The 17597-nt window shown below is 37.6% G+C and overlaps 1 protein-coding gene across 4 annotated transcripts in view; it reads right to left on the bottom strand.

Annotated features, from left to right (window-relative positions):
- Positions 1-661: 661 nt before the first annotated feature.
- LOC102728534 (torsin-1A-interacting protein 2) overlaps positions 662-17597 on the bottom strand; it is a 41852-nt gene continuing 24916 nt past the window's right edge. For all 4 annotated transcript variants that reach the window (XM_081824794.1, XM_031031173.2, XM_031031174.2 and 1 more), the window contains 4 exons: positions 13305-13480; positions 10516-10992; positions 7659-7760; positions 662-4578 (listed from right to left, as the gene is read on the bottom strand). In XM_081824794.1, coding sequence (XP_081680920.1) covers positions 3818-4578; positions 7659-7760; positions 10516-10992; positions 13305-13338 — 1374 coding nt within the window. In that variant the 5' untranslated portion in view covers positions 13339-13480 and the 3' untranslated portion in view covers positions 662-3817. The remainder of the gene's footprint in view (positions 4579-7658; positions 7761-10515; positions 10993-13304; positions 13481-17597) is intronic.

Below are 17597 nucleotides of genomic sequence, written 5' to 3'. Positions count from 1 at the left end.
AGGCCCATCCCCCACCGGCAGCTCTAACCTGGTAACATCAAGTCATCATTTTGACTGCTTGATGGGATCCAGGGCTTATCCAGAACCAAAGCTCCCAGGCGTCGCTTAGTGGAGGACCTCCCAGCTAGCCTGCCAGGCCCTGCCCTGGCAAGAATGTTCAGATTCCTCCAGCTTTGCCTTCAGGGGGAGTATGCATATTTGTCGAGGTGAGGGTTTGAAATAAGGCAAATGCCATGGACACCCATGGCCCATTTGTGATATCTGGCCTCTCCTACTCTTGGCCTGCTCCATGCCCCTGCCTACCATGACCTGCATGGCCCACGTATGCACCCTACACACCGTCAGCTGACCTCTGGCAGCCACGGTCCTGTAGACCTATGGAGCTCAGGCTGGTCTCCAACCACCTGTACAGCTTCGTCTGGTGGGAGTCCACCCATGAAAGTCGTTGAGGCTGTAGCTTACAGCTGGCAACAGTCAATCCCCGTTTTGATGTGCTGCCCGATGTGGTACCAGGCTCCTACAGAAATCAAGCCCCTCGGGTGTCTGTACTCGGAACATAACCCGGGCCAGCTCTGCAGGTTCAACGGGGTCATCAGCTGGAGGATGATAGGTCACAGGCTTGCTGAGCCTTACCACAGAGCTCGGAGGCTTTCAAATGAAATACGTTTAAACTATTTTATTAATTTAAAAAATACAAATAGAAACAATAACATTACCACCTTTAGTGATAGGAAGTCCCTGGAACTTCTCTGCCAACCCTTGAAAACGAACTGGGAAACTTAAATTTACCTCACAGGAGAAAAACCTCCAAAGTCCAGAGACAGTTTCTGATTCTACACCAGTTTCTTCTAGAAGTCTGGTATCACTCAAGAAGCAATTCATCTTAATGCAGAATGTAATTAGAGTTTTTCTGTGATAAGAATTAAAGTGATGTATGGTATCATGTATGGTATCATATGCCCACAAGTCCCTGTTCTAAGTCAAAAAAACAAACTGCGAAAGTAATGAAAGATGAACTACCAGATACACAAAAGAAAACCTGGAAACTTGAAAAAACAAAACAACTGAATAAAAATTAACTTAAGAGGACATTAGATAATACATTTTAATTATTTTACATTTAAAAAATATAAAGTTTTATGTTTAAAAATAATCATTTTATTCATGAACAGACCCAAAGCTAATATACTGCTCCTTTTTAAAGTAAGTTTTGAAATAGTGGATAGAAAACTGACAATAATTTCAGTTGATTGCACTTACACATGGAAAGAAAGGTTTTTTTTTTTTAACAAAGGCTAAACATTAAAAAAAAATGCCACTTTAAAATCTTTTTCTAAATTATATTGGAAGGAAATGATGAAAAACCATATTCAACTGAACGAAGAAACAAAAATTTTTGTTTCGTCGGTGATCCGAATCACTGGTAGATGAGATAGATATGCACATTTCATACTGGTTCCTTACAGATCTGAGGTAGCACAGGTCAGCAGGCCAACAGAATAATTCTACAAGGCACCTTTGGTTTTGTGTGACAGAACGCTAGCTGGCACCTGAGACCTACAAATACAGAAAAAAATTCAAATATGGTATATAAATTTTTCTTTTTTTCTTTTTTTTTTAAAGATTTTATTTATTTTTTAGAGAGCAAGCGAGAGAGAAACAGCATGAGAGGGGAGAGGGTCAGAGGGAGAAGCAGGCTCCCCGCTGAGCCGGGAGCCCGATGTGGGACTCGATCCCAGGACCCTGGGATCATGACCTGAGCCGAAGGCAGACGCTTAACCATCTGAGCCACCCAGGCGGCCCGGTATATAAATTTTTCTTCACTTTTCTGATTTTATATTGGATTGATACTGATATGATAGTCACTATGCTTTGTCTTTTTGTTCAGGAAGGTCTCTCCTCAAATCTATTTGAGAGATTCCTTCACAAAGTCGCAAATGTAACTAGTTCTTTCAGGTATGTCCCTACACTCAACTGAACACGGCTTAAGGCCCTGGTTAGAACAGATTTATATGTTTTTCCTGTGATAGATATTTTCCAATAGATTCTCTTCTCCCATGTCTCTGTAATCTTTTAGGGATCAATAAAGATCCCTGTATCTTCCTAGTGTTTCCAAAAATCCTTCCATGTTTTAATCATGTGACTTGCTTCATGCTTTAATCGTCAAAATGCTTAAAGCATGAAGGAAGTCACATGATTTAAGGATGGAAGGGTTTTAGAAACACTAGGAAGATATATATACATACATATTCTGCTCCCACAACAGCAGAGAGGCCAAAACCTAGTTGCAATATTCCAGGATCGTGGTGATGGTTCCCAGGTATGCCACGTCATGGAACAGACCCTTCATTAGGTCAAGATAATTTTAGTAGTGTTCTGCCTTCAGAGCTGCAATGCAAATCAACAACTACTGTCTCCATAAACACTGTTCTCAATCTTTCTTAGAATCACAGAACATGGCTCAACAACTAATACTGGCCATTAAAACCTCTGAGAATCTATTTACCATGTCTGCTTCCTTTTGCAAAGTATAAGATCTCTTACATTTCTTTAATTGTTAACCTAATGGCATTTCTAACCATCTAGTCGAGAAATGAGCTGCATTATGGGTAATGTGTCATCACCGTGTAACAAGTGAACAGCCTGGTGCACAGTTATGCGACTACACCCATATAAAACCCACTATTCAATTAGTTATTAAACTCTGTTCTGCTTAAACGGCACTCAAACTCTCATCCTAGATAACTACAAACTTCCATTCAGGGGAAACAGAAATGGTGACTAACAGAAATTAACAATAGCATCAGAAATATGCTTAGCAAATACTCGCTTATACATTCTTCTTTTCATCTGTAGGTCTTTATCTTTCATAAATAGCATGTCTGTACAATAAACCTATATTTCATCTTCTTCCAACTCATAAGCTTTAATACATTCATTATTTTCCTACCCATTTTCCTATCTTCTAAGATTTTTTTTCACTTCATCAGCGATTTTCAAATTTCATTATCAGTGGAACTCTCTGTTCCAATGGAATCTTATGGAGACTCCCACTACATAAAGCAGTCAAAAGCAGAACTGCTCTGATAAAAAGGAGGGGGTTGTCAGTAGACACAGCTTAGAAACCACTGCTCTAAAACATTCAAGAAAGCTGAAGAAAGATATGGGCCGTTGGAATTTCTTCATTTCCAATGATTATAAACAATTTCCCCCTTGTTTCCAATTTTTAAGAACATTTCTTGAGGACAGCAGCTTTTACCTCAGCCCATTAATGGAATAAAAGCACAGTGCCTTACATACAGCTAAGTATTTTAATTCACACTTCTTTTCACACTATTAAAAAATGCAAATTAGTATAAGATGTAATCCTATGACTAAGTTATTAAAATCAGTTTTAAAAATATATAATGTGATAGAAAAAACATTTTTTAAATTACCATTGCTTCATAACTGTAATTGCTCTAGTCCGAGTCCAAACACTAGCCAAAGGCTCCTTATCAAGGAAACAAAAATCACTCTGTAGTCATTCTGAGAAGATTTTATCTTCTCATGCAATGATTCTGTGGCTATATTTTTGGATTAAAAAAAAAAGCTTCAGTTACATATTCTATGCATATTTTAAACCTGATTTGCTTGAAAGGCCAGGAAAAAAAGGTCAAGTTTTGTCAAACTTAGGAAAATAGTACAGAAGTTAAAAAAATGAAAATTCTTTTCTAAAATAAGCTCATTTGTGCTTTCCAGGCTTTTCATCAACCTCCTTCCACAGAAACAGGTTTTTAAACTGATTTTTTAATAAACCCATGCCTTCAGAAACCAATTATAAACCGCACCCCTGTTCCTCTATGTTCCTCACAGGCTGGACGGGCAGCACCAGATGTGAAATGCGGCTCCAGAGCCCACTCAGTTTGTCCGAGTCCATGTGGTTGAAGGAGCGGGGAGTGTCAGAGTTGGTAAACCTGGCCCAGAGTAAATCTCTCACTTTTTCCTCAGTTTCCCTTGGGCCAACACTCGCTTCTAATGTCTCCTCCTCCAGGAGAACAGTCAGGACCAGGGCCACATCTTTGAAGGCGGCATTCTCGTGGTCACAATACTTGTAGAAGATCAAGGTAGAGCCCGCAGGAAGGGATTCAAAGTGGTGTACCACAGCAGCCTTCTGGCCATTCTCAAATCCTGAGCTCAGCTGCATGTCAACCAAGCGCTTGACCGTGTCACTGTCCTCCAAGGTTCTTCCAGCCCCATCAATCTGAATGGCAGAGACTTTCTGGGAGGAGGTGTAGGCATCCGCAACGAGGTGACTCAGGCACTTCAGGGTCTCTCTTCCCTCTTGAGCTGCTGTAAATATGATGGTGGCCGGTTCAGTGGGGTTTGAAGCATTGAGGTGCCTCTGGAGAAATTTACGTCCTCTCTGCCACAAGAAGGAACTCTGGCCTGGGAATTTATCCTTCAATTGGCTGAACTGAGCCAAAAAGGCCTCCAAAGCTGGATTTTTGGGCACTTGCTGGGCTGGAGAGGAATAGTAGCTATAAACACAATTTACCGAAATAATAGTCATAACCAGGAAGACAAGAAAGATGAGACCTGTCAGAAAATGGGAAAACAAAACACAAAATTAGAACGTGGATCAGAAATAAAACCTGGGGCAAACTGAAACGAGTTAGAGATACTGTCAGATTTTATTAGTTGTGGTGAGTTTCTTTTGCCTATATCCTTTAAAGTTTGAGATATTAAGGTCTACCAGAAATACTTATTCTCTAATTTCTTAGATTTAATTATTTAAAGATATAATATTTTTGTTAAAAGGTGAAAGCTAAGTTTATGTATTTGTTGCTATAACATTATAATGATGTGATTTGGAAATGAACTATCAGGATAGTCTTCCACCTTCTCAAAGTACCTACTACCTACAATAACCCATTCTTTCCTTAAGGGTCAAAATGTAAAAATGCCACTTGAGAAATTAATAAATACTCTGCAATTAAAAAGCAGTTTTAGATATGAGGAATTCTTAATCTCAGGAAACAAATTGAGGGTTGCTAGAGTGGTGGGTGGTGGGAGGGATGGGGTGGCTGGGTGACAGACGTTGGGGAGGGTATGTGCTATGGTGAGTGCTGTGAATTGTGCAAGACCGTTGAATCACAAATCTGTACCTCTGAAACAAATAATACAATATATGTTAAAAAAAAAAAAAAAAGAAGATAGCAGGAGAGGAAGAATGAAGGGGGAGAAATCGGAGGGGGAGACGAACCATGAGAGACGATGGACTCTGAAAAACAAACTGAGGGTTCTAGAGGGGAGGGGGGTGGGAGGATGGGTTAGCCTGGTGATGGGTATTCAAGAGGGCACATATTACATGGAGCACTGGATGCTATGCACAAACAATGAATCATGGAACACTACATCAAAAACTAATGATGTAATGTATAGTGATTAACAAAATGATAAAAGAAAAAAAAAAGCAGTTTTAGTTTCTTATTCACGAAAAGCTTTTCCTCCTATGGGAATTCCCATTTTGTTAAGGATGGCAAAGTATCTGCCAGGGCCCCTAAAGGAAAAATCCTTAAAACTCTACTGCTCTGTTTCACTATTACTTATTATCAAACATTTTTAAAAAACATATTAAAACAAGCCACAGTAATTAGACACAAAAAAGAAACAAAAGGCTTCCAAATCGGTAAGGAAGAAGTAAAATGTTCACTATTTGCAGATGACATGATACTTTATACAGAAAACCTTAAAGACACCCCCAAAAAACTACTAGAACTCATAAATGAATTCACTAAAGTTGCTGGATACAAAATCAATGTGCAGAAATCTGTTGCATTTTTATACACTAATAATGAAGCAGCAGAAAGAAAAATCAAGAAAACAATCCCATTTACACATCAAAAATAGTATATTTTTTAAAATAGGTTTGGAATAAACCTAACCAAAGAGGTGAAAGACCTGTACTCTGAAAACTAAGGAACGCTGATGAAAGAAACTGAAGATGACACCAAGAAATGGAAAGACATTTCATGTACATGGATTGGAAGAAGAAATATTATTAAAATGGCTATACTAAGGCACCTGGGTGGCTCAGATGGTTAAGCGTCTGCCTTCGGCTGAGGTCATGATCCCGGGGTCCTGGGATCGAGTCCCGCAGTGGGCTCCCTGCTCAGCGGGAAGCCTGCTTCTCCCTCTGCCTCTCTCTCTCTCTGTCTCTTATGAACAAATAAATAAAATCTTTAAAAAAATAAATAAATAAAATGTCTATACTACCCAAAGCAATCTACAGATTTAATGCAATCCCTATCATAATATCAACAGTATTTTTCAGAGAACTAGAATAATCCTAAAATATACATGGAACCACAAAAGGCCCTGAATAGCCAAAGCAAATTTGAAAAAGAAAAGCAAAGCTGGAGGTATTACAATTCCAGACTTTCAGGTATATTACAAAGTGGTAGTGATCAAACAGTATGGTACTGGCACTAAAACAGCCACACAGACAGGAACAGAATAGAAAACCCAGAAATAAACCCATGACTATATGGTCAGTTAGTCTTCGACAATCAACAAAACTAAAAGGCAACCTACTGAATGGGAGAAGATATCTGCAAATGACATATCTGATAAAGGGTTAGTATCAAAAATTTATAAAGGGCTGACACAAATCAACACCCAAAAAACAAATAATCAAATTAAAAATGGGCAGAAGAAATGAACAGCCATTTCTCCAAAGAAGACATCCAGAAGGCCAACAGACACATGAAAAGATGTTCAACATCATTTATCAGAGAAATGCAAATCAGAAGTACAAATAGGTATCACCTCACACCTGTCAGAATGGCTAAGAACAACAACATAAGAAACAACAGGATGGTGAGGATGGTGAGGATGTGGAGAAAGGGGAACCCTCTTACACTGTTGGTAGGAATGCAAGCTAGTGCAGCCACTCTGGAAACAGTATGGAGGTTCCTCAAGAAGTTAAAAATAGAGCTACCCTACCATCCAGTAATTGTGCTATTGGGTGTTTACACAAAAAATACAAAAACACTAACTCAAAGAGATACACTCACCCCTATGTTTATTGCAGTATCATTTACAAATAGCCAAATTATAGAAGCAACCCAAGCATCCATCAATAGATGAATGGATGAAGATGTGGTGCATATATATCCAATGGAATATTATTCAGCCAAAAAAAATGAAATCTTGCCACTTGCAACAACATAGATGGAGCTAGAAAGTATAATGCTAACTGAAATAAGTCAGTCAGAGACAAACACCATATGATTTCAGTCGTATGTGGAATTTAAGAAACAAGACAAATGAGCAAGGACGAAAAAAAGAGACAAACCCAAATCACAGCCTCTTAACTATAGAGAACAAACTGATGATTACCAGAGGGGAGAGGGTGGGGGGATGGGTTACATAGGTGCTGGGATTAAGGAGTGCACTTGCTGTGATGAGCACCGGGTGATGTATGGAGTTGCTGAATCACTATATTGTACGCCTGAGACTAATATAACACTGTAAGTTAACTGTACTGGAATCGAAACAAAACAATACAACATAAAACAATGTTAAAACTGTTTAAATCTGCTAGTTTTCTAGGTGTTTTCTCTGAGATTTCTGAATGTGAATCAACATGGCAATAAAACCAATTTTGTTCTCACCATAAGTCAAAATATTCTTTTCAATCGTCTTTCTTATGGTATCAAGTGCATTCTCTTTGTTTTCTTCCAACTCCTGTGTTTCTTGCTGATGACTTTCAGCCTCTGGGGAGAAAAGGAATATTATTTTCAGACAATACACTAATGGGGTATCATATACTTTAAATCTCTTACCAAACAAAAGAATTATTAGATTGAGAGGATTTCTATACTTTGTAAGATCTTCTTATACAAAACTAACTTTTTTCCTGTCTTTTCCTTAAGGCTAACTATTACTTTTATTCTACTTAGAAGAATCAAATGAAGGGCTGTGAAATTCATGCAAGGTTACTGTTGCTACATTCACTATTCCTCACTGGCCCTTACATCAAGGACAAAGAAACAAGCATCCTAATATTGTAGCCAAACCTATCTACAACGTGTTTCGAGAAAATGTACAAAATTCCAAAGGGATTTAAGAAGTGTTAGCTGTGGGCACTGGCTGGCTCAGTTGGGAGAGCATGCAACTCTTGATCTCAGGGTCGTTGAGTTCAAGCCCTACATTGGGCGTAGTAGAGCTTACTTTAAATAAATTAAATAAATAAAGTAAGTTATTAAAAATAAATAAAGCACACATAATGAAACACTTTTTCAAAAAAAAGAAATGTTAGCTGAACACAAGACTCAGCATCACAGGGCAATGGCACTTTAATTCCAGGGTTCAAGTCATTTGGCTTCTCAAGACCCCAAGTATATAAAAACAGAGACTCCTAAGTTTAGAGATAGGAGAGATTACTGTACAGTTACAAAACAGCTTACAAAAGCAAGTGTGAACCTCTTAGTGAAGGCAGTATAAAAAGCAAGGAATACAAAGTTAAGAAAATTTATGAACTACATAAAAATGTACGTGTGGGGCGAGATATCAATCTTAAAATGTGTGGGTGAAAAGGAGGGCAGTATTTTGTAGCACTCTAAGTCCCTCTACAGTCGAGATGTGTGCTTACTGGAAAAATAATTCAAACTCTATTTTTTTTTTTTAAAGATTTTTATTTATTTATTTGAGAGAGAGAATGAGACAGAGAGAGCATGAGAGGGGGGAGGGTCAGAGGGAGAAGCAGACTCCCTGCTGAGCAGGGAGTCCGATGCGGGACTCGATCCCGGGACTCCAGGATCATGACCTGAGCCGAAGGCAGTCGCTTAACCAACTGAGCCACCCAGGTGCCCTAATTCAAACTCTATTAACACAAAGAAATAAGATCATCTCCACCGATAAAGGGTCATGTATTTAGTCACAGCACACCCCAAAAAACAGGACTTTAAAATATCATATCACAGAATATGAAAGGATCTTTAATGATCCCATGGTGTAGCCCCCACCTTACCTATCATGGCAAAAGGTCTAGGGATGTGAAGGGCTTTGCCCAAGGTCACATAAAGAGATGTGGCTAAGCTGAAATTAAAACAAGGTTTCTCAACTGCTAGGTCAGCTTATTCCATTATATTAAGTTGCTTCCCATACACAGCCTGCATTTTTAAAACAATATTTTTTTCCTCTACTCAGTGAACCTGCATACTGGTGAAAATCTGATGGAAAATTAATAGTTCATACAAGTCACATTCATTCATTTATGTAACTATTATTCATAAAGTTGCTTCTCTGTGCCAGGTGCCACAGAAACACAATGAATGACAGAGACATAGTCCTTGCCTTCACTGAAGTTACAGAATATTCTAATGATTAGTGAATGAAACATTATTTGAGATCAGCCACTGATTTATAGTGAAGCATGAATTTCCAGCCCTTAGTCGAGTCCCTGATGAACAGAATGTCTTAACATTTTATATCCCTTTGCATTTGGCAAATAGGCATTTTAGACTGAACTCTTCGTGTACTTATAAAATACAAATCCACACATGCAATTATAGACAGAGCTGGAGAGACAAGCTGGATAGCTCTTATCCAACTTTTTCATTCTACAAACAGGAAACTGAAGTACCAGAGAGTTAAGACACTTGCCCAGGGTCACCCAAGTTAGCAAATGGTAGGGCCACAACTGGAATTCATGTCTCTTTTGTGTTCCAGTTAAGAACTTAGCCACTGCAACTATTATCTTCATAAGAGAAGATAGGATGCTTACTCTCCTTAATATAGAAGTGGGGAAAATCATGTAAAGAGAAATTAACTGATTTGCTCAAAGTCCGATAAAATATGACTGAGTTAAGGGCACTGGGCCACTGATGCTAGTTTTTAAATATACCCATCTCGGGGTGCCTGGGTGGCTCAGTCGTTAAGTGTCTGCCTTCAGCTCAGGTCATGATCCCAGGGTTCTGGGATCGAGCCCCGCATCGGGCTCTCTGCTCGGCAGGAAGCCTGCTTCTCCCTCTCCCACTCCCCCTGCTTCTGTTCCCTCTCTCGCTGTGTCTCTGTCAAATAAATAAATAAAATCTTTAAAAAATATATATATATATATACCCATCTCTTGATTTGTGTAGCATTTAAGTTTCCAAAAAAAAAAAATAAAAGATTTAAAAAATGTTAAGTAAAAATATGCTCCTAAGAAATAAATGAAAAGCCAGAGGTGAAGTTTTAAAAAGTCAATCCCTTTTTTAAAATCATACTACATCAAACAGTAAGTAAATAAAAATAGTTTAAAAATGCAGTTTCTATGCTGGAAGCTACTTAAGTAGTGTAATGGAGCTAGGCAAGGAGATGAGAAACCTCCCTCTAATCTCAGCTCAGTCATATCTCTTTAAGTGACCTTGAGCAAGGCCGAAAGGCCTTGATCCTATGAAGAGAACTTCTCTAAAAAGAAGGACCCTGACCTATGCTGTGTCCTCAGTAAAGAGCAATACAAAGCAGAAGTCCAGCGGGCTGCCTCACCTGGTGCCAGCAGTCGCCTCCTCACGGTATCCTGGCTCTCCAGCACTGCGGGGGGGTGCTCAGGGCTCTGGGCATCCTGAGAGTCTGTGGCAGGTGGCTCGGGTGAAACTCCAGGTCCGCTGCTCACTTCCTCAGGCAGGGCTGCAGAGCCGCTCCTTAAGAGTGCATCTTCTCTTCCTACCCTGCCACTTGGAGAACAGGTGGCTTCTGGTGGGTTCTGTTCTTCCTGAAAACTCTGGTTGTTCTCATGTTCTGTTTTGTCCTTTGGATAGTTCCCATAATCTGTCCCATCTGGACTTTCTGATTGATCGTCTGTGTCTGCACTTCCTGGAACTACTGTTTCTACCTCTTGGTGGACTTTGTTAAGACCAGAGGCGGGGTCTGGGGTCTGAGCTTCTTCAGTGGTACTTGCTGGGACTGAGGTCTCCTGTGCCTGAGAACTTACTGATGGGTCATTTTCCAAATCCTTTTGAGAGGCTATTGAGATAAAAATTTATAATTTTTCTTGAAAAAAATTCTCTATTTTTTTGTAGTTTAACAAGGTCCCTGATTAGTAAGTATTATTATTTAATGTATATAGATTTGATGGTTTACAAGGCACTCTTCCTAAACATTATTTCTCTTGATTTCCACTAAAGGTGATTAAGACAAACTTATTATGTGTTAATAAATCTAATAATACTAATGTAAAACTATTTTGAGTGACAGAACCAATCTTTGGTTGTATTAAATACATCCTCTTCCCTAGTGAAATAATGCATCTACGCAATAATCATCAACAGCAACTAAAACCCTATGCAAAAAGCTGATGAGAAATTTTATAATGAGTGAACCAGACTGACAGAACTGCTGAACCAACTGATCAATCTTAACATCACAGAAAGAGGGAAAACCACATATCATTAACCTCCCAATTCAGTGCAATGGGAAGTACACTATACCACCCGTGAAGTATTCTTGCCAAACAAACGAACTGGTATCTCATCAAGATTCTAGAGTTAATTACCAGTTTCCATGAAAAACACAGATAGAGGAATATATTAAATCATGTCTCAGACATATAATCGGTAAAACCCAAAATGTGAGAAATTCACAGGGACAAGAGACTTTGTTTCTTTAGTAACAGCAAGGAAAAAAAAAAAATAACAGCAAGAAATAAAAATAAATGGCAAGAAGAAAAAAAAAAGGAGGGGTGACCTATTAATAGAAACTTAAAGAGAAGAAATATATCGACCAAACGCAGTATGTGACCACACTGTTCAGATCTAGTGTTGAACAAATTGTTGAAGAAATATTTATGAGATAATCAGATAATCTGAATGCCAGGTATTTGCTGATACTAAGGAATTACACTGTTCATCTTTTAAGTACAATATATTGTGATAATTTTTTAAAGCATCCTTTTGAGAGATAAGAATCACATATTTATGGCTAAAATTACATGGTATCTAGAATTTGCCTCAATTCAAGAATATGGGTGAAAGCAGCAAGACTATAGATGAAATAATATATTGACAGCAGATGAAGCCATTTGATGGGTACATGGGATTCATCTCATCTCCTTCTCTACTCTTATGTATGTCTGACATTTTCTATAATAAAGCTTAAAAAGAAAGCAACCTAAAAGATGTATCAATCAAATGCAGTGAGTAGCCCATTATAAAGAAAAAAAAAACACACAAAACCAAAACCCCAACTGTGGGGGGAAAAAAAAAAAAGATTAGGGAGAAAAAAAAGATTTGAGACAAGTGGGGAAATGTATATACTGATTAAATATGTTATAATATTAAAGAACAACTATTAATATATTTTTCAGGTGTGATATACTATTTTGGTTACTTTTTAAAAAAAATCTATCTTTGAGAGATGTAAAGTATGTACAAACAAAATTATAAAATGCCTTGGATTTGCATTTAAATATTCCAAGGCAGGCAACAAGATCAGCATTATAGGGATGCCTGGGTGGCTCGGTCAGTTAGGCATCTGCCTTCGGCTCAGGTCATGATCCCTGGGTCCTGGGATCGAGTCCCAAATCGGGCTCCCAGCTTGGCAGGGAGCCTGCTTCTCCCTCTGCCTGCCAATCCCCCTGCTTATGCTTGCGTGCAGGCTCCCTCTCTGACAAATAAATAAATAAAACCTTAAAAAAAAAAAAAGATCAGCATTATATAGGTTATAATTGAAAGTTAGATGTTGAAATCACTATATTGTATGTCTGAAATTAATATTACATTGTATTTTAACTAACTGGAATTTAAATAAAAACTTTAAAAAAAGGAATTAAATGTTGAGTATGTGCAAATTCATTATAGCTCTTTTATATATTTTAAAACATTCTCAATAAAAAGTTTAGGTAAATATGCCCTCTTCTGAAATATCTACTTCATATTTTGCCTATTTTATATCTCCTATATATATATACAAGCAAGAATTTAAATTTCATCTTTCCCTATAATTGAAAGTAGATGGCACATCGGTTTTCTTGATTTTTAAAAATACAGCTCTAAAAATTGGTCTGTTGTCCCTAAGGTGCATGTATTTTTCCAGTACTACAGGTTTCTATTCCTGGAGTCTCTAAAACATTAATCTTCCTTATAATTCGGGTCTGATATTATGGTGGACTTCAGTAAATACAAAAGAATAAGAATAATCATAACAAACTAATCAATTAAGCTAACTTCTTTTTTACTTCCGAACTTCAGGTTTCCATCACCTGAGATCTTCTCTTAGCATAGATCTAGATTCCTACAGCACAAACCTGGACAAACCAGTGCTATACAGACTAGTCTTACCCTCTGCAGGATCCCTAAGTCCTCTGTCGGCCATGTTTGTGTTCTAGCTCTTCAGACTTTGGGATACCTTTTGTTAGTGTCTGGTTTTTCTTGTGCAGATGTCTTGTTTTCTTCTTATCCCAAGTCCCAACAGACTCATGCTTCCCGACCCAGGAAACAAGGCATTTCTACAGTGACTAAAATAAAATGAAAAAAATTAAATGACTTCTTATTCATACATGGAAGAAATGCCAATTTCAGCTTTATTTATTCGATCTGTTTAGTCTAAGTAATAGTTCCCCTTTGAAACTTTTCTAGTGAAGGAGAAATGTTTTCTGGCGTTGGTGAGGATCTTCAAATCCTTGACTACAAACAGAAAAAAGCTTCAGATTATTAACTTTGCATGGATGCCATAATCTCTTAATACATTCCAGTGTGTTGAAAGGATGGAAAAAGCTGAATGACCAGAATCTTAAAGAGAATCTCTTTGAAAATGGAATAAAAAGTGATTCTTAGAGTAGAAATTTAAGTCACTGCTCAGTTAATCACTGCATATTTCCTTTATGTCTTCAATTTCTGTCCCATATAAATCTCTCAGCAGCTTTCACTTATCATTACTAACAATGCACAGGGAGTACCCTACAAACTAAGGTAGCTGCCTTGGTATCAGGAGTAGGAAATACACATCTGGAATTTTGTCACTGCCTTCTTAGTGATTCTCTCACAGTATTCTTTTTAGATCTCTTCAATGCTTTTCCATGTGGTGCTCAAAAAAGACTGATGTATAAATTATTATGAACTATATACAAAAGGAATCAAAATCAGAGGCAATTCATAATAAAATATTCTATCATTTTATAGTTATATCACATTTTTTGTCAGGAACAATAATACCTGATTTTACTTAACTTTCCTTATCGTAAAAATGATTAAGAAGTGCTATGAGGATTAAATACAAAAGTATATGTGAAAGAGGTTTGGAAAGGGTTACATTTTTGATGGCCTAGTTGAGAGGCTAGCCAGTTAACTTTATGTCTTTTTCACAGCACTCTTCTGTAAAATTCAATTTTACAAGTTAAAAATTTTAATCCCAAATGCCTGGTATAATGCCTAGTGTAAAGTAGAACTCGCTATTTTAATTAAAAAGAATATGGGGCGCCTGGGTAGCTCAGTTGGTTAAGCGACTGCCTTCGGCTCAGGTCATGATCCTGGAGTCCCCATTGGGCTCCCTGCTCAGCAGGAAGCCTGCTTCTCCCTCTGACCCTCCCCCCTCTCATGCTCTATCTCATTCTCTCTCTCAAATAAATAAATAAAATCTTAAAAAAAAAGAATATGAATAAATCTATGAATGTATAGAGTAGTGCCAATTATAAATGTGAAGGGAAGGGAGGAGTTAGAGACAGGCCTCCTTTCTGCTGGTGTAAACATTCAGGAACATGTCTCAGATTTGAAGAGTTCCTGGTCACCCTTTTATCTTCTTCAATCTCCTGAGACTGGGCTTCCAACTCTCCTTTTCATTACCATCATATGTTGCAATGAGGGTTTCTCTCCTATCCTAGTTCATGATAGAAAATAAAAAGTCCCCAGTCTTTTTCAGATTTCTTAAAACACTTATTTCCTGCTAGCCCAAACCAAGAAAACAATGGGTAGAACTTTCTTATGCACCAGTGACAAAAATTTTAGAAAGCAAAGATGCTATTCATAATAACTATAAGGAATCTCATAATAAAAACTAAAAGATACCTGGTAATAAATCTAACAACAGATATGCAAGAACTTTAGAGTGGGATGAATTTTATGGTATGTAAATTACACCTCAATAAAGCTGTATTAAAAAAAATACATAGGAAGAAAAGCATAAAACTTTATTGAAGGACATAAAAAAGACCTAAGTAGAGAAATACATCATGTGCATAGACAGTAAGACTCTAAACCACTGATGCCAATTCTTTCCAAATCAATCTATAGATTCATTGTAAATTGAAACAAAAATTGCAAGGTAATTTTTGGATTGTTGTGTGTTTCTTAGAGAATGGACAGCTGACTCTAAAATTCACACAGAGCAGTAAATGATTAAAAAGAGTTAAGATAATTCTGAAGGAAAAATAAAAAGATAATTCTGAGGGGGGGCCTATCTTTGCCAGATATAGCAAGACTTATTATAAACTTACAGTAAATAAAAACGATACGGCAATGGTACAAGAACAAAGAGAATATACAGAAGAGAGAGAAGGAAATACAGGCACACATACGTAAAGGAAACTGGGTAAGCGACAAGAGGGAAAGAATGAATTAATGAGTAGTTTGAGGACAAGTGACAATTTAAATGGGAAAAAAAAATTAGATTTCAACCTGTCACCCGACACAAAAATCAATTCCAGATTAAAGACCTAAGTGTAAAGAGAAAAATTTTGAATTTTTAGAAGAAAATATTGAATATCTTTACAATCTCAAGGTTTTCTTAAACAAGATATAAAATACACAAACCATAAAGGGAAAATTTGACAAATTTGATCACATTTTAAATATTAATTTCTATACAAATCATCAAAATCAAAGTTAAAACATAAATTCACTGACTAGAAAAATATCAGCAACACGTATAATCAGCAGGGGATTAATATCCAGAATACATAAAGACTCCTAAAAGACAGATAATGCTATGAAAAAATAAGTGGGCAAAAGAGTTGAACAGTTTTAATAAATTGTTAAAACAAAAGGAAACCTAACGTTCTAATGAATCACAAAGAAGAGTGGCCAAGGAAATGCAAGACGAATGATGACATACAACAGTGTTTTACAACCATCTACTGGCAAAAATTTACAAGTCGGGCAATACCAGGTGTTGGTGAGAATTTGGATATACAGAGTTCTTAAATCCTACTGGCAATGAGGTAAACTGTTACTACAACTTTGGAGAGCAATATGGCAATATATGGTAAAGTTAAGATGTGCATGTTCTACAAATAGTCAATTGCACTTTTAGATATATGCCTTAGAGAAACTTTCCCTCAAGTGCTCACCGATGTTCGTGGCAGCATTGCTTAAAATGAGGAACAAATGAGAAAACCACCTATATGTCCGTTAATAAGGAAGTGGATTTTAAAAAATTGTGGTATATTCTTAAAATGTAGTATTAGATATGGCAATTAAAACAAAAGGAACCATCACAGATCTTTCTATAATCTCACAAATGCTCAGTATATACCTTTCTTGTCAGGAGGCACAGATTCCTGCAGCCCATTTCATTCAGGCCCTTTGTAACATATCACTGTTCATAGCTGAAATGGTATTCCCTCAAGGCTACAAGGAAGAAGTGGTATAAACACGGAGGTTCTTGACACATCCTCACAAGAAGTCACATGATGGGGCAGCTGGGAGATCTTGAGGCCACTATTCCCGAAGCAGGTCAACCTTTTGAGCAGTGTCCAATCCATACGAGGAAATGTGTGCATTAGGAACCTCTGGACTGATTAATGGAAGTGAGGCAGAGCCTCATCCTGATGGAAAATGGGAACGCTGGAGACGTTTTGCAACTGTAGGAAAAACCGTTCCATAATCATGTCCAAAAAAAGATCCCTTTCATGGTATCTTTTGCAAAAAGGAACTGATGAAGACATGTGCTTCATATGGCACTAAAGATATTTACTTTCAGCAAACCCCTTACAAGTTTGTGAAATGTTGGTTTTCAGTGCCCCATTTATGGAGATTAAGAATCATTTTGCCACTTCAGGTAAAACACAGCCTCATCACTACTAGCAGCTATTTGCACTTCCCGAGGACCCTGCAGCAAAACTTGTGTCATTTTAACAGTCTCTATATGAGGGCTTTAAACAGGATAAAGCAATAAAGTTTTATTCTCCCTTTTCAGAGAATGCAACAGATGGTACTCTGAGGGATGCCTTCCTTCATCTCCACATCCTGGGACTTTTCTAAAGAGGGACACAAATTTGCCTGCCTACTTCCTCTGCCGATGTGATTACCTTGTGCTCTTCTAAGATGCATCCTTTCTGTTCCATCTCACTGTACCAATGGTAATGCTTTGACAACTTGGTATGTGTTCACTGACTGGTACGCTGCCAGACCTTTGCACGGCAGCAATACAACCAAGTTTAGCAGACCCCCAACATACAAAATGAAGTGTCATAAGGGAAACTCTACAAATTGGTGCATATTACATCTTTATGTACAAATGTTACTGATATGTTACTGAGTAATAACATTTCGAAAGCAGTCAATTCTCTTTTAGTGCTCTGTACCATTGTTTAAATACATGTAAAATAAAAAAATCAAACACATGAGCAGAAAGGATAC

Source organism: Leptonychotes weddellii, chromosome 6 (assembly GCF_054177405.1).
Source record: "Leptonychotes weddellii isolate Sample4059 chromosome 6, ASM5417740v2, whole genome shotgun sequence".
NCBI classification, from domain to species: Eukaryota; Metazoa; Chordata; class Mammalia; order Carnivora; family Phocidae; genus Leptonychotes; species Leptonychotes weddellii.
The sequence above is the reverse complement of the archived record's forward strand: the minus strand, read 5'-3'. Positions and strand labels throughout refer to the sequence as shown.